The 18,838-nt window shown below is 34.4% G+C and overlaps 1 protein-coding gene across 2 annotated transcripts in view; it reads right to left on the bottom strand.

The window, feature by feature from the left end:
* The window catches only part of Art4 (arginine methyltransferase 4), a 261,955-nt gene that overhangs the window by 190,847 nt on the left and 52,270 nt on the right, over positions 1-18,838 (bottom strand). For both annotated transcript variants that reach the window (XM_090386019.1, XM_090386018.1), the window contains exon 4: positions 13,994-14,098. In XM_090386019.1, the coding sequence (XP_090242145.1) occupies positions 13,994-14,098 (105 nt within the window). The remainder of the gene's footprint in view (positions 1-13,993; positions 14,099-18,838) is intronic.

Here is an 18,838-nt window from a genome sequence, read left to right as displayed (position 1 = left end):
CTGCATTACTGCTCATGGCTGCTGATTTAAGTCCTTTGTTTTCCCTTAATGCTTGTTCTACTTTTCTTGTGTTAAATCTTCTTATGTCCTCTCTGAGTCTCTTTCTAATTGCTTTGCATAACTCAGTATACTCAATTTTCTCCTTGTCAGTGTTTATCTTGCTCTTCATTTGTCACCTTCGGTTCATCATAACAAGTGTTTCTTGACTAATTTTTTCTTCTTTGGATTTCTTTTTACCTATAGGTTTCTTGGGCTTTATCAATTTCAGAAAGTTGTAATATTCCTCGTCGATATCTTGGTCCTGAGCAGTCTGCAGAAGCTCAAACTTGTTCTTAAGTTCCAGTACATACTGCTTTTTCTCCTCTTCTGTTATCACAAAGACCTTTGTATTATTTACTCGAGTCAGTTTTTTCCTTTCCTTTAGTACATCTATATCAGGTGTACAAACTACCATTCTGTGATCACTTCCAACATTTGCCTTATTCAGGACAGTAACATCATTCACGATATATCTTCTGGTAGTGAGGATGAAGTCGATTTCATTAGTTGTTAATCCATTTGGACTCTTCCATGTCCACTTTCTGTTCACCGTTTTGTTGAAAAAAAGTGTTCATTACTGACAATCCTTGATATTTTGCAAATTCCACAAGTCTTTCACCTCTTTCAATTCTTTCACCAATTCCAAAATTTCCTATAGTTCCCCTTTCTGCACTGTTTTGTCTTTTTCCAACCTTAGCATTGAAGGCCCCCATAATAATAGTGTAGTGGGTTTTCTGCTCATCTAGAAGACTCTCAATTTCGGTGTACATTTCTTCAACCTCTTCATCATTGTGGTTTGATGTTGGTGCATAAACCATTATAACCTTTAGCTTGTACCGCTCAGAAATCTTGAGTATTAGTCTTGACACCTTTGGTGATGTACTTTTGTATTCCAAAATGTTGTTTTTTAAATCTTTATGGACCAGAAACCAAACTCCACCTTCACTCCTTTCACTGTTTCCATTGATGTACAGCAGATTTCCACTTGATAAACTTATAAGTGATTCATTTCTTCTTGTTTCAGCCAAACCGACGATATTCCAATTCATATTTTCTAATTCTTTTTCCAGCTCTAATCAACGATGAGTGATCTTACGTTATAACGGGCCTAGTTCAATTTCCGTGCATGGCAGCCTGGTCTTACCCAGAGATTCTTAGCACCCTCTGCTTCCACTCTGATCCTCTTGCTGCCGTAAGAGGGGGAGTGAAAACTGTTGGGGTCTGAAGGCCATTTTTTCGTCATGCTGTCATATGCTGGAGGGTTTGGTCTTTCCTCTTCACGCTGACCAGGCATCTTGAAGAGAACCACTCTACACGTTCGTTGCCACCTAAGTGACGTAACAGGGCTTACCATCGAGAAGGTGTGCACGAGTGGGTTTTAGGGAGGCAGGCCAACCGGACTTCTAAATCTTCTGTAATATAAAGACATTGGATCCATCAGTGTTTTAGACTGTCTGATAACACACAGAATACCTGTTCCCCTCTAAGCCCCCTTCTTCAGTTAAACATCCCTTATCCACAGTAGAAACCTATCCCTAACGTTCCCCCTGCTCCAATTTGTACAGCAGTCTTTTGTATTAGTAAATTAATAAGAGGAGTTTACCTCAATATAGTACGTGGAACACTTTCGTATGAAACCCTCCAGAAATTAAAACGGAAAAAACGAAAAAATCGACAACTTACCGGTACATTAAAGTAAAATATAAATAATTAAAGTAAAATATAAATAATTAAATAATCAATTTAACACAATTCAAAAACAATTCAAAACAATTAAACAATTAAATCTAACGAAAATATTCAAACGATTTTAATCGTTTGAATATTTTCGTCAGATTCTTTTAATTGCGTTAATTTGAATTTTAATTGTTTTGAATTGTTTTTGAATTGTGTTAAATTGATTATTTAATTATTTATATTTTACTTTAATTATTTATATTTTACTTTAATGTACCGGTAAGTTGTCGATTTTTTCGTTTTTTCCATTTTAATTTCTGGAGGGTTTCATACGGAAGCGTTCCACGTACTATATTGAGGTAAACTCCTCTTATTAATTTACTAATATTATTATCAACGTAGATCATATTGAGTATTACAGCTCTGATTCATACTATCTAGCAGTCTTTTGTGTGGAACAGTGTCAAAAGCTTTCCTTAAATCTAAGCATACAATGCCAAAAAATAACTTTTTACTTTCAAAAACATATAAACCCATACTGAGTATGTGTTATATGTTTTAAATAATTGAGTTCAATGCTATGAATGGCATAACTACTGATATTTCTGTTCTGATTTTTGACAAAATAAAGAAATATTTTGCATCTACAGTCAACACATAATGAAACATGATTTAGTACCCCCATGGGGATACCCAAGTATATCAACTTACAACTGGGAACTAAATGATTTTGTGATAACTGACAGGAAAGTTGAAGAGAAACAATTGAGGATAAAAGTAAATAAGATACTTATACTGCTGATGGAATCTCTCAATTTATATTAAAAGCAGCAGAAAGAGGTAAGTAAACCCTTAGTCATAATTATGAGAGAATCCATGGTTTCAGGGGAGGTCTCTATGGATTGGAGTTGGGCAAATCATCACACCTATTCATAAAGGAGGATAAAAGAGCAAAGTAAGTAATTATTAGCCTGCAAGCTTGACTTCTGTTCTTGGGGAAAATAAGGGATCAAAGCAGTAATGCAGTTGTGGCAATCACAGTACAGATTCATCAAAGGGAGATCTTGTTTGGCCAATCTGGTTAACTACTACAAAATAGTAACAAAGGAATCGGAATTGGATGCAAAAAATAATTTATTACATACTCGGATTGCCGAAAAGCTTTTAATATTTTTCCACATGAAACACTGATATACAAATTGGAGCAATGTGGATTAGGGTAATTACTGCTTTGGAGCCATTTTTTACAGTTATCTAAACTGTATATCATCAGCTTTAACTGTTGATAGGAGTATTGGAGTGCTGAAAGTCAAAATAACAGAATGAGCTTGGATCTTTTTTAATCTTAATCCTTCGTGCTTGTATTGCCTTTAGCTATTTAAGCTCCTAGGTTAGTTCTTTTTCTAAGACAGTGAGCAAGTCTCATTCGATGATAACACAGTTTGAAGTATTCAAGGTGTTATCATGGGATGTAACTGATACAGAGTACATTACCAAGAAATCTGGTATGTCATAATACTGAATATAGTCTCTTCGGACAATTGGAGTCATGTTCCATGAGAGGGCTTTCAAGCCTCGAACCTGAAGGCTCTAATGATGGCTATATGTCTCCATAGCAGTTCCTTTAGTTCTGGGGTGTCATTTACCACCCCGGTTTCCAGCTATGGTGTGTGGAGGCACCACTCAAACCTGACACAAATAAGTGCAGTACATTCAAGTAGAACCAGCATTATGGTGCAAGTGTTGTAGCTGCAAACAGGTTTAGCCATATGATGCAAACAAAGTAACAAATATTACTAGTGGGAAAAACCAGTATGTTGGAAGTAAGTTAACAGTCGCTGCCAGCAGAACTAGCAGCATGTCACAAGAGGCAGTGCAGTAAACGTGCAAGCGAGAAGCAAATATATAAACTTTCCTATATAAGATGCGGGAAGTTGCACAAGAATTGCTTGATTGCTGGATGCCTGGAATTGGAGCCAATGGGGATATCATTAGACAAAACCCATAATGGGGACATAAACTGAGCAGGGATGGTTGCAGGATATATGAAAATTTGCTTCAATTGGAGTATGATTGATTGTCGGAACAAAGTTCTCTCTGGTGTCATGCAAGTGGTTAGTCTGACAAATTATTTGAGGATCTAGACAAATGATTTGGGTAGTGCTGATGGTGTTTTTATCTTCTTTTTGCTGATGCTGTGTAAACTTGCTTCACTTCATGATGCACCACTAATAAATACTAACATTAAACCAAAATCTGGAACAATTTAGTAATTCTACATATCTTATAAAGAGTAAATGATGCGAAAATTTATTTTTATACACAGAGCATTAATAAAACTACAATAAATAAATTAGCTTTCGGCTGGGTGGCAGCCTTCATCGGATTAAAATACTTGAATGGCAGTTGGAATAGAGATGCACTGCCAGGATGGTGCGTGAGGCACGTGGTTAATTGTTTGTTGATGTTTGTGGCTGTGACGTATGGTGGTGACGTGGCCAGCGTTTGTCTATGGATAGAATTACTGACTCTGTGATGGGGTTAACTTGACAACCACTGTTCCTGTTCAAAGCGGTGTCCGAGCATTTTATATTTAGCGATTCCAACCAGGTACGCCTCAGGTAATGGTGGGACCTGTCCACAACCACGACATCGCTGTGTGGGTCGATGTCGTGGTGGGTTGTCCAGACATGCTCGGCGATAGCTGAGTGTTCTACATCTGCCAAACGGATCGCCCTTTTATGTTCTGAGAGACGTTTCTCGAGTTGACGTCCAGTCTCTCCAAAGTAGCAGCTCGTGCAGTCACGGCAAGAGATGCGATAGACCAAACCACTCTGTAGAAGGGTGGGGACAGGTATTTTTATGTTGGAAAGGAGAGAACACAGTTTCTTGCCTGGGAGTTGGATGCACTTTATCCCATGCGATTTTAGGATTCTACCGATCTGCTGTGACAGGTTGGGGTAGTATGGGATGAATGCCCTCGTGGATGACTCGTCACTGTTGGCGTTGCTGTTGGTCGTCACGTTGTCGCGTGCTTGTCTGCGTTCTCTCCTTTCCAACATAAAAACACCTGTCCCCACCCTTCTACAGAGTGGTTTGGTCTATCGCATCTCTTGCCGTGACTGCACGAGCTGCTACTTTGGAGAGACTGGACGTCGACTCGAGAAACGTCTCTCAGAACATAAAAGGGCGATCCGTTTGGCAGATGTAGAACACTCAGCTATCGCCGAGCATGTCTGGACAACCCACCACGACATCGACCCACACCGCGATGTCATGGTTGTGGACAGGTCCCACCATTACCTGAGGCGTACCTGGTTGGAATCGCTAAATATAAAATGCTCGGACACCGCTTTGAACAGGAACAGTGGTTGTCAAGTTAACCCCATCACAGAGTCAGTAATTCTATCCATAGACAAACGCTGGCCATGTCACCACCATACGTCACAGCCACAAACTAATCAACAAACAATTAACCACGTGCCTCATGCACCATCCTGGCAGTGCATCTCTATTCCAACTGCCATTCAAGTATTTTAATCCGATGAAGGCTGCCACCCAGCCGAAAGCTAATTTATTTATTGTAGTTTTATTAATTCTCTGTGTAACAAAATAAAAATAAATTTTCGCATTATGAATCCAGAGCACGTAGGCCTGTTTTATTAAGAGTAAATGAATATGCAAAATTAGACATGCAAAAAAAAAAAAAAAAAAAAAAATCAAGTGTGTGTGTGTGTATATATATATACAGGGTGTCCCAAAAGTTACTGCATATTTTGGTGAAACAGTATGATTTTCAAATAAATTTCATTACAAGTATATTTATTCTTTTTTACATAAAATACAAGTATTTATATTGTGTTAGAGATATTTATTCTAATTTATATTAATTTTTTAATGTTTTCTTTTCAGGCCCATAATTCATGACAAATGTTCAAGAGTGAATTTTTATTGTAACAGCCAGCATCAAAGGAATGAAGTTTTCTGAAATTAGGGAAAGATTTTCAAGATTTCATAGTGTGGTCCATTAAGCTGTTATTTTGGATTTGATCAACATGTTCTGCACACATTGCTGCTCAATATGGAAAATCTTTATGCAGGTCATGCTACAGTTATATTGTAGAGTTTTTTTTTTTTTTTTTTATCAGTGTCAAATGCAGAATTCTGTGAACTGATGTCTTGGGTATATTTAGTCTTCAAGATCCCTCCCTAAGCGATAAGTTTGGGCCCTCTTCGAACATTTCTGGAATTGATTCAATGCTTCCCGTGCCATCCTTGGGCATCCACATCTCTTCTCATCACGCACCAACCTAGTTCTTTTAAACTTATTCACCAGTGCACAAATTGCATTGTCTGTAGGACTGGGACTATAAAATCTCCTTGAAAATCTTTCCCTAATTTCATAATACTTCATTCCTTTGATGCAGGATGTTACAACAAAAATTCACTCTTGAACATTCATCATGAATTATGGGTCTAAAAAGAAAACATTAAAAAATTAATAAAAATTATAACATCTCAAACAACATTACAAATAATACTTGTATTTTATGTAAAAAAATGAATAAATATACTTTTTGTATGTTCGTGTCAGACGGCACCTGGGATTTCTCCCATCTCCGCTTTTTGTAATGAAATTTATTTGAAAATCACACTATTTCACCAAAACATGCAGTGACTTTTGGGACAACCTGTATATTTATATATATACAGTAAACCCTCGTTACTTCGGATCCCGATATAACGGATTTCGGATTTAACGGACCGGACAAATAATACAGTAATGTACATATTAATCTCAACCATATTATTTTTTTTAGGTTATACAAAACTTCAGTGTTATTATTAATTAAAAATTAATAATAATTACCTATTTCCATTACTGTTTTGATAATTACCTACTTTTATTTTTATAATCAAATTCAGGAAATTGTTTTTTATTCTTTCTGAAAACGTGTTCAAATAGCTGTTTTCCCAGATAACAGATAAGAGTAGGTGGTGACTTGCGAGCTGAACGTGACTTGGACACTCAGGTCTACCGACTCTCTTTGTTTCGGTCTCAGTCTGCCTCAAGCTATCATGTGGTCAGGTTGTATACAGTGTTTCTGTGATTTCTGAATTGTGACTTTATTAATTAAATAATTTTGCAATCCTTACAATTTAAGATGGCATCAAGTGATAGAGGAGTTAAAAGAAAGCGTGTGAACTTAAATGTGGCACAGAAATTAGAGCTAATTGAGAAATTAGAATAAGGCATCCCAGTAGCATGTGTTTGTGAAATTTATGGCATAAAAAAACAAACTTTCTGATATCTCTGAATCAAAGGCCAAATTGCAACTTAATTTTATATTGTACAGTCCTGTACAATATAAAATGATCAAAATTAATAGCCTTCGCAAGTTTTAAGAAAAATAAATGAAACTACCAGAGTAAGGCAACAGTAAGACCATAAAATGAACAAATTTAAGAAAAATCTTGGAATAATAAATACCCAATCAGCAGTAAGTGAATTAATCTAAGATGGTATAGGCATGGTAAGAAAGGGTAGAAGAATGGAAATTAACTAAAGAGATATTCAAAACAACAATGAATGAAAACAACCCTGGAGGCAGAGAAAGAGGAAGGTGGAGCAATAGTGTCAAGTAAGCATTACAAAAAATTCAGCAGCACGGAGACAATTAATGAATGGAAAATGGTAGTGAAAGGAACTGATTTGTACTATTATTTTATATAACAGATATGAATGATGACAAAGTGCTTTACTGCATATGTTCAGGAGCTGCTATATTATCTGTTCCTGGTTCATCTGTGTATATTTAACAGCTCTAGAAACTGTCAAGATTCTTTATTGTGGCACGGAGGGTTAGGAATATCTAATCCTGAAATAACTTGTTGAATTCCAGCTACATCTGCATCTGAACACTGGCACCCAAATTTCAGTGGGTACATTTTAATTTGGTTTGCTTTTGTCTTAAAACAGTCTTTAAGACAAAATGAAAGACTATTTGAGAGAGAGCAAGTTCATTTCATCTCATAAATAGTCCTATTTTACTGGTTGAGATGATAAGTTTTATCCCAATGGAATGCATGTTTTACAAATGGCATGACTGGAAAGATCATCAGCATGAATGCTTCTACAATCATTATTTCTATACAGTTTCTATTATTTATTCTTATTGCAAATAATACACACTGGGTTCTGAGCCTTGTGGGATGCCTTTGCCTTTCACAAGGGATTACAACATGATGATAACTCTAACATGACAATTAAGTAACGGCATGGGGAAGGTGTGATGGAATTGCCTATTGCTATTTAAGAGAAGTAACTCATTAGAAGTAACTCTACATTAGCAACTAACCGATAATTAGCATTAGCAAATGCTAATTATCAGTTAGCATTCACCCAGTCCCATGTAGTTCTCACACAAAGTGTTAGGCTTTACGCTCAGTAAACAGTACGCTCAGTAGTGAACTCTACACAACCAATCAACTAATAAAGTCCATAATCAAACAGTAAACAAATGAGACATAATATAGTAATTATATTAAAAAGTTTATTCAAAGAGTGTGTGTTTTTTTTTTTTTTACTTCACAATATTTTAACTTAATGCTACACAGTAATATGAAACAAAACAGTTCAAAAGTTTCCTTAAACTAGGAACTTTTTCTCCCCTGTCACCTGCAGCAGCATCCTTAAAAAATTAATTTCATTGTAATAATAAAGATATCGTTATCCAAGTTCTCTTTGTTTAATGTTAAGAAAACTCCCCTTCAAGTCTATATGTTTACAATTTGTGACTGTGCCATTAGTTAAATGATTCTGAATGGATATATAAAAAATTTCTGCCAACAGCATATTCTGGTCTTCCTAAAAATTAACAAGCCACAGTTACAAGGATGTTAAGGTACTGTCTTACTACAGAAAGTAAATTATCCTTTCTTGTAAAAGAAACTCAGAATGCAACCAATGAACTTCAACATCATGCTTTTTTTGCTTTTTTTTTTTTTTTTTTTTACTTATTTAATTTTTCTCTGTAAGCCTAAAACAGGGAAGGAGTAAGCCTATGTTAGACATTATCTGAAGAAAAGAATAAAAGGAGGGACTTATCTTTAATTCTAAACTGTCTATTTTCATTTATACTTCTATAAATGTTTACAAAGTTGAAATTTATATTAGTAATGTAAAGTTTTTATGTATGAATATTTATACTTAGCTATGCAGTGAATCAAAGAAAAGATGCTGCAGCAGCAGGTGCACTATATGCAGTTCACAATCACTTTTTCAGGAGATAAGACAAGAAATTGCTTTAAACCTCTTAAAGGTTGAACTGTGTTCTGTCCATATTTTCTGTTTCTAAAAAGTTGAAATAAGGGCATTACTTGGTTTACCATCTTAAAGTCTAAAATTAATAATAAAAAATAATTAAGACCACAAAAATTTGGATTAATATTATTATTGAGAAATCTCAATACACTCATGTGCAATAAAACTAAAAAGTGAATAAAATATGCACCATTCATGCAATGTTGGAACAAAGACCCAGAGATGCTTGATTAGAGAAATGCTATCTCTTGGAACTTCATTACTTTTTTCTTTCCTATATGATCCCTGCATAAATTCTTTACCTCCAGTCCAGTAAAATATCACTCTCATTTTCATGTGAACAATTATACCTAAGCATAAACCACTAACCAGAATGGTTCAGGTCACTTCAATTGGCCAATGTTTTGATGGTTCAACTCAACGGGAAGCTCTCCACTTCCAAAATTAATATTATGCCTTTACAACACCGATTTTCTGAAAACAATCTGTTTTGAGAAAATTTCTGTTTGAGAATGGTGAAGATGGGAATTAAGCCTAAATCAGCACAATGTCTCATCTTCAAGCCTGTATTGGTCTGAAGATGAGACAATGTATTTGTCTTGAAATGTAACCTAATTGCTAAAGAGTATGTATCGAGATTTCTCAATAATAATTCTTAATCCTATTTTTCATTTCCAATTTAATTCAATTTTAATCTTTAACATGGTAAACCACGCAGTGCTCTTTTTCCAACTTATTAGAAACAGATATGAACAGAACACAGTCCAATTTTTAAGGGGTTAAGAAAGAAACTGATTTTAAAGTACTTTTCTTTCTGATGGCAAGAAACTGTAAAATATGAAGCACTCAAAAATTTAATTCTTAATTCTGGCATTATACTAACTTGAGGAAATATAATACCAGAATTAAGATCTCTTTGTATTGATCTCATTATCCAAATAAAAATATTTCTCCATTTATCAAGTTATTATTTAAGTTTTAACTTAAGTTTTTGTATTAGGAATGTCTTAAAATTAATGACAACACAATAATGTAGCCATTACTTCTCCATAAATCCCTGCTTGGTATTTCCAGGGAGAAAAACAGAAGGTTATATAATACTTATATAACTGAATTTTTGTGAGGTTGCATCAAATTGTGTGGGGGGGGGGGGTTAGAGAGAGAGAGAGAGAGAGAGAGAGAGAGAGAGAGAGAGAGAGTGCACACACACTCACACGTTTGTGTAGATAACACTGTTCCTGCTGAATGAATGAATCGTGCACTGCATACATTTGCATGTATAAGACAATGTGTGACTATAACCACCTGTTCAAGGGGATGGCCTAAAGGCTTGCAGCATATTTCAAGTAGCTAATATATATATATATATATATTCTGCACTGTGGTGCCACTGACACCATAAATATGCTCATGGTTGATTGTCAATTCCTTGGTATTAACTATTGATAATTGCTGGATATTCCAAGTAGCTAATAGCAACAACAGTTATTTTGACAATTACTACTATTAACCTAAATTTGTTAAAATAGATATTTGTTACTGATATCATTTAACAACCTAAGAATGTGAATTACACAGTGTCCTGAGCATTTTGTCAATAAAAATGTTAACTGGTAACGGCAGTGTTACCAGAATCTGATGAGTTTCTTCAAGGAATTTAAAAGTTTGTAAACACTGTAGAATGATTTATGTATATGCTTTTAGGTATTCATTTTCCTATTTTGACTTTACAGCTGAATATTAGGGGGGGGGGGGGTACAGTCAAAAATAAAATCAGAATTTCATAAACAAAAAAAAAAAAAATATATATATACACAAATCATGAATTATACCACTGACATACTGTAAGCTGAATCAGCTTATAAAGAAGAAAAAAGGAAAATAGATAGATGAAAATAGTCAGTGGTGTGGCTCTGCTCTAGAGTGCTGTCTGTTCTATATATTATTTTTCGCTGCATAAGGACCACCGCCGCCGTGCAAATCCTCTGCATTGGTGGATCGATCGGAGGAGGGAGGGAGGGTGAATTGGTACTTTTGATCTTTTCACCATGGCGACGATTTGTATAGCGATTGAAATGCAGCGATTCCATGACCATTATTGGCCTCGTGGTCCTCTGTCGATATGGGGCATGATGGTCAGTCTATTTTATTTTAATTTATTTTGATTTTGTTATCGTTTGGTAGTTCCTTTAACCCTCTTTTGGTGATATTTCACGTCTTTTGGAACTGGTACCTCTCGGGGGGGTACCGCTAAATTAATATGTAATTGGCATTATCCTAAATTTTGTATAGTTTTTGTTAATTGGATTTAAAGTTCGAAATTATACAAGGGTTTCTGGGCTACTATTTATATCTATTATATCTATTCTTTCTTTTCGTTCGTTTGTTTATTTGGGTTATTTTATGTTAATTTTCGCTCTACAGTTTTTGCCATACTACTGGCTTATGTTTTATTTTATTTAATTTAAAAATTGGATGTATTTCAGCTTCATATGGAGGAATTGCATGTCGCTGCCTCTAATGAATGCTTAATTATTTATTTATTTATTCACTTTATTATAATTTAACTTATGTTAATATTTAATATAATTCAATGATAGTATATATTTCGGCTTCATAGGGAGGAATTGCAAGTTGCTGCCTCTAATGAATGCTTAATTATTTATTTATTTTATTATAATTTAACTATCGTCAACATTTAATATAATTCAATAGTAATGGGTCGATATGCTAATTTAGCAACGCCTGTGTCGCCATCTATTTTCCTTTTTTCTTCTATATAAGCTGATTCAGCTTACGGTATGTCAGTGGTGTGGCTCTGCTCTAGAGTGCTGTCTGTTCTATATATTATTTTTCGCTGCATAAGGACCACCGCCGTGCAAATCCTCTGCATTGGTGGATCGATCGGAGGAGGGAGGGTGAATTGGTACTTCGATCTTTTCACCATGGCGACGATTTGTATAGCGATTGAAATGCAGCGATTCCATGACCATTATTGGCCTCGTGGTCCTCTGTCGATATGGGGCATGATGGTCAGTCTATTTTATTTTAATTTATTTTGATTTTGTTATCGTTTGGTAGTTCCTTTAACCCTCTTTTGGTGATATTTCACGTCTTTTGGAACTGGTACCTCTCGGGGGGGTACCGCTAAATTAATATGTAATTGGCATTATCCTAAATTTTGTATAGTTTTTGTTAACTGGATTTAAAGTTCGAAATTATACAAGGGTTTCTGGGCTACTATTTATATCTATTATATCTATTCTTTCTTTTCGTTCGTTTGTTTATTTGGGTTATTTTATGTTAATTTTCGCTCTACAGTTTTTGCCATCATCAGCCATTTTCAATCCACTGCAGGATGAAGGTTTTTGCCATACTACTGGCTTATGTTTTATTTTATTTAAAAATTTGATATATATATATATATGAAAAAAAAATCCTCTAAAACATAAAAAAACTGCAAGAAATAAAAATTCATCATTACTTTTTTTGATTCTGTAATTAACCACCACATTTACAGATTTTATCAAAACACTTGGTGAACGTTGCAAAAAAATTTATTCAGTGATGAATGTTTACGTCAATATTCTTCGATATAATCTTTCACAACCACAGACTTATTCCATTCTGTTGACACTGATCAAAAAATTTTCAGAAGTCCTCTTTTGCAAATTCTTTTAGGCAGTCTGTTCTGTTTGACTGAATTTCATGAATTAAACTCAAATCAATTACCACTCGTGTCCTGTTTTAATTTTGGGAAGCAAAAAGCACATTCAAGTGACATTTGATAGGGGAATACTAAGTGAGGAAAACAAGCATTCACTCAAAGTAGCTTTCTGCTAAAATGGCACATCACAACAAGTTCGACACATGCTCAAAAGAAGTCTCTGCAAGTCCAGCTCACAATCTTTTAGCAATAATGTTCAAGATAAAGATCATTCACCAAACATTTTGATCAAATTTTGTTTATGAATTATATGATTCAGTATCAACAACTTCTGGAATAAAACAATTATAACAAACTTGTACACTGCTCTAGTTCTGTCATACCAAGTATAAACAAATAATTATTTAAACTGGCATCTAAAAGCTAAAAATGCAGGAAAATGAATTCACTAAAAGTTCTTTAATTTTTGCAGAACTAACTATTCTAAAAATGTTTAATGTTAGAAACTCCATTATTAGAATATTTATAATTAATTTTAGTAGAGAAGCAAGGTACAATTTTAATACAAGTATTGAATTAGATTGAGAATTTTTTTTGTCTTTGCCGCTGATGTACAGTATTGTTTTTATCACTGACATGACAAAGCTGGCACTTATGCACTAGAAATTATTCATGATTCCACCTAAAGTAACTAATATTATTCTTAATTAAATAATATCACCAATTTGAAAATTTTTTTTATTAAGAACTTGATGGGAAAGGTAATATAAAACTATTTCAATATTGCACTGAAATAGCACCTCAACTTTTTATACTAAAATCTTGCATAGAGACAACACAGTCCAGTCACAAGTGTTATTTTATAAACAAAAGATGTTATGTTTTCAATCAGAAGTTTTATTCCATGCACTTCTTGGCTCTTGGTCAGATTTCATACATTTTTTCACTGCTCAACACAAGGTTGCTAATTGAGGCTGCCTGTTATCTGATTATGGAACCAAATAGTTCTGAAGCCAGTCATAACAGTGCCTTTGAGTTTTTAATGAATAATGGATTCATCTTCTTGGTGATTTTTTTTTTTTTTATTCCAAATGATATTAAGGGGTCAACCAACTCATGGAAAAATGTAACAGTTTCTAAAGAGCCCAGGATTGTCAACATTGTCTTCAAGCAACAGACAGATAAACATAACACACAATAGCATATTTTCACAAATTAAGCTTATTTATTGATTTTTAAAAATAACTTTAGAGAGAATTTAAATCATAATTAAAGACAAATTATACCTTATCCCTGAAGTCTTCCAGATTGGATAAAATTGCCCTCTGATAAGTGGATGTACGAATATAGTCCTGCATCATGTTCTGCTGTTGAGATAAGTACCCGTAAAACTATAAAGAGAAAAGCTAAATTAGAGAAAATTTCATTTTCTTAATGAATTCAAAAAAATTAGCAAAACAATGTCGAGATACTAGGGTGTTCAGAGGATACGATATTAATTCAGGTAATTTTTTAGTGGCTTCAAAAATAGTTATGGGCTAAATGGAAGAAAAGTTTTTAAACAGGTGAAGGAGGAGAAAAGTATACAAAATTTATATGAAAAAAGGATTAAAGACAAAATAAGTAAAACATCGGAGAGAGAACAAATAGAAGAAGAATGGAATAATATATGAAATATAATTCAAAAGATAGCAAAAGAGACACTAGGACAATTCAGGAAAAACTATAAGAAGAGGGGGGTAAAGATATGGAATGAAGAAATAGCTAAAGCGGTACAAGATAAATAAGATAAATATCTTAAATATATACAAAATAGGATAAGTGAGAATGAAGAAATATATAAACAAGAACGAAATAAAACTAAAGATATAATAAGGAAGGCTAAAGCAGAGTCATGGGATAGATTTATAAACACAATAGAACATGACGTTCGTGGAAGACAAAATTTGGCATATAAAATGATGAAACACTTGAATAGCACAGAGAAAGACACTTCAAGAATAAATATAATAAAGGAAGAACAATGGAAAAAACATAATGAAGAATTGTGGAAAGACCAAACATATCAAACAGAAGAGATACAGTTAGACCCAGTTAGTGACACAGATCCAATAACGAAGGAAGAATTGGAAAAGGCATTGAAAGCTACAAAAAATAGGAGAGCAGTAGGAATGGATGGCATAAATACAGAACTGATCAAGTATGGAGGAAGTTTTTTAAAAGATAGGATACTAAATTTATTTAATAAATGTTGGGAACAATTTAAATACCAGAAGAATGGAAGATAGCAAAAATTATTTCAATATTTAAAAAAGGAAATAGAAATGATACAAAGAATTACAGAGGGATTAGCATACTAAATACAGTATATAAAATGTATAGCAAAATAATAGATAATAGAATTAAAATTATCTCTGATGAAATATTAAAAGAAGAACAGGCAGGATTCAGAAAAGGAAGATCATGTACAGATAATATATTTATATTAAAACAAATAATAGAAAAACGAAAAGAGTTTAATTTAGAAACGCATTTAGCATTTATAGATTATGAAAAAGCATTTGGTCGAGTAAACAGACAAAAACTATGAGACATACTGAGTAATAAAGGATACCCAAAGCATCTTACAAAAATAATACAGTTTATATCAAGGAACAAAAATAGTAATAGATACAGGTAATAAATTAACAGAAGAAATTATAATAAATCAAGGAGTTAGACAGGTTATTTTGGTTTTTAGGAGCATTAGCAACTAAGACCATATTGCTCCGGGGATATGCGGTAGTCATTCCCTGACCTTTCCGCATCCTCCGTATTTGGTGGTCATGGGCTCGAACCCCAGTCTAATCAAGAAGCATGTGCTACACACTCCTACCCACCTGGCTACGGAAGCGCCGAGTTAGACAGGGATGTAGCTTGTCGCCAATGCGTTTAACACATATATCGAGGATATGATATATAAATGGAAAGAAGAAATTAATACAGGTATATATTTAAATACAAAGAATAGGATTAATACACTGTTATTTGCAGATGATCAAGTAATTATTCAAGATAGTGAAGATAATTTACAAAGAGCAGTATTTAAATTAAACCAAATAACAAAAGAATATAAAGTTAAAATATCAACGATGAAAACTAGAACAATGGCGTTTACAGAGAAAAATACAGCGAGAACAAAAATAGTTACAAGCAATAAAATTTAGAACAAGTAAAACATTTTAAATATCTAGGATGTGATATAACATATGATGCCGAAGAAGATATGAACCAGAAATTGGTGAAATTTTAAAATATATGTGGAACAATAAAAAAGAACTCTGGCTAAGAAAACGAGGAAAGAAACACAACTGAAATTTTACAACGTAACGGCAATACCAACACTTCTTTATGGTTCTGAAACATGGATACCGAAACAAAACAAAGAGACATTGATAGAATACAAGCTGCAGAAATGAAATTTTTAAGATATGTTAAAAGGATGTACAAAATTAGATAAAATACCAAATGTAAATATTAGAAAGGAATGAAAGATTTATTCAATTAATGGAAAAATTATAGAATATACACAAAGATGGAAAGAACATGTAGGAAAAAATGGAAGATAATAGATACCCTAAATTAGCTTATACATATAGAGCAAAAGGAAAAAGAGACAGAGGAAGACCAAAGAAAAGATGGGAAGACATCTTCGAGATCGGAACAGGCGGATTGCCTAATCCATGAAGGAAGATAAGATAAGATAAGAATTCAAAAAAATCTGATTGAGATAGGTATCCTAAAACACTAAAAGCAAAAACTAGATTAAGAGTTTATAGTCCCATTATACAAGTCAATGATGAGAGACTGAATTTGGAATACTTTCAAGTCTAGAGCCCAAATTTAAAGAAAGATGTTGAACTTGAAATGGTCCAAACATGGTTGATGCATCTGGTTTGAATAACAAATGATAGTCAATATCAGGCAAGGCTCCACAGATGTGAGTCACTGGACATTTTGTGGTAATTGGGATGGGAAAACTAGACATGTTGTGGTGATTGGGATGGGAGTGAAAAATAAATGCAAAAAGGCATTGCAATAGTTTTGCCGCTGCAAAAATGGAATATTCATATTAAAAGGGGACACAGAACTCGCGGATCACAAACAAACTGTGTGTGTGTGTGTGAGGGGGGGGGGTGTTAGACTAATAAACACCTCAAAAAGTTTAATGGCGTTTTGTAAACTAGTGAAATAAAATGCCCCACTGGTTGGTGAAATTTGACAATCTACTGAAATTTAAAAGGCAGCAAAACCTTTGGCAGTGGCAAAAGTATGAGAAAAGAGCACAGTTAAGACTCCTAAAATTTGGCAAGCTCGAGATCTAATGCTTGCCAGGTCTTGCAATATTCTAGATTTTGAATGGACATATAACAGATATAAAAAAAATGTCATTTCTATACTGCAACTTTGATACTAAACAAGTGCAACCTTTTTTTTATGCCATATTATTATTATTATTATTGCCAAATTTTATTTGTATCAAAACTTTACAAGATATGTAATCTTTATTTGTGTTTTCAAATATTTAGAAGAAAAGAACTTTCAAGATTCATCTAGACATATTAAAGGAGGCGGCAAAGGAAGTAAGCAAACCCTTTGCCATAATTATGAGAGCATCCTTGGACTCGGGGGAAGTTCTCACAGGCTGGAGATGTGCAAATGTATCCCCAATTCACAAAGGGGAATCCAAGAGTGACACAAGCAAATCACAGACCAGTTAGTTTAACTTCTGTTCCAGGGAAAATAACAGAGCCACTGGTTAAAGATGTTGCAGGATCATCTAGCCAAGACTGCAGTAATAATTCAGACATTCATATAACTTAAGGTAAGGTCTTGTCTCGCAAATTTGATTGAATACTATGATGTAGTTACAAAGGAACTAGATGCAAAAATTAATTTTGATATCATATACTTGGATTTCAGGAAAGCTTTTGACACTGTTGCACCTGGAAGACTACTGTACAAATTGGAGCAGTATGATATTAAGTGTAAGATGCCACAATAGATAAACGGGTGGTTGAGTGGAAGAAGACAGAGTAGTAATCAATGGACACTGCTCTTCGTAGACTAATATTATTAGTGGAGTCACCCAGGGTTCGGTGTTGGGCCCACTGTTGTTTTGTATATTTATCAATGATATTGATGAAGCTATATCAAGCTTAATGTCAAAGTTTGTGGATGATACAAAGGTTGGTTGGGTTGTTAATGACAGTAATGGTAGTGTGCTACTGCAACAGGATCTAGAAAATTTGTGCAGATGGGCTGAGAAGTAGCAACTAAAGTTTAACATTGACAAATGCAAAATACAGCATATGGGTAGAAGTAACCACAGTCAGATATGAAGTTTTCTGAGCAATGCGGACAGGCTGCCAGAGCAGGTCATGGGGTTTTGTCAATGATATACAGGAATTCTGCTAGTAGGGAAAAGGTGATTATCCCTTTTGTATAAGCAATGGTCAGGCCACGCCTTTAGTACTGCATACAGGCCTGGAGGCCTCATTTTAGGAAGGATGTAGAGTTGCTTGAATGTGTACAGAGAAGGGCAAGATTGGTGAGGGGAACGAAGGTGTCCCAAGCCAGAACTTAAGCCTTTCTTACCAAGAAAGGCTTAAGTTCCGGAAAGTTCTGCAAACTGCAGTGTTGGAGACTAGGCACCTGCAAGGTGATCTGATTGAGGTGTACAAGGCCTTGAATTGGTTGAGCAGGCTCAATTCTGATGGGATTCTTCAGCTTGCTCAGATTACGAACTTGAGGGGGCATAAATTCAAATTGAGGAAAGACAGTTGTGGAATAGATGTGCAGAAATTTGCCTTAACCAGCAGGTGGTTAACTGCTGGAACAAACTTCCATCTGTCATTGTGGAAGTTGATATCTTAAATAAATTCAAGGAGGAACTGGACAAACTTTTAGAGGGAATGGATGTGTGAAATTGGTGGGGTTTTTTTTTTTTTGGCTGATGCTACATAAGCTCATACACTTGCTTTCTTGCATCACATGCCTCCATTACTATTACTAAACAGAATTTATATAATTCTAGAGTTTGCAGTGGCTAGTTGGAATATTTTCATATACTTCAACAATAAAGGGAATCC

The sequence above is a fragment of the Mastigoproctus giganteus genome, chromosome 12 (assembly GCF_048544385.1).
Source record: "Mastigoproctus giganteus isolate SK-2022 chromosome 12, ASM4854438v1, whole genome shotgun sequence".
Lineage (NCBI taxonomy): Eukaryota > Metazoa > Arthropoda > Arachnida > Uropygi > Thelyphonidae > Mastigoproctus > Mastigoproctus giganteus.
The sequence above is the reverse complement of the archived record's forward strand: the minus strand, read 5'-3'. Positions and strand labels throughout refer to the sequence as shown.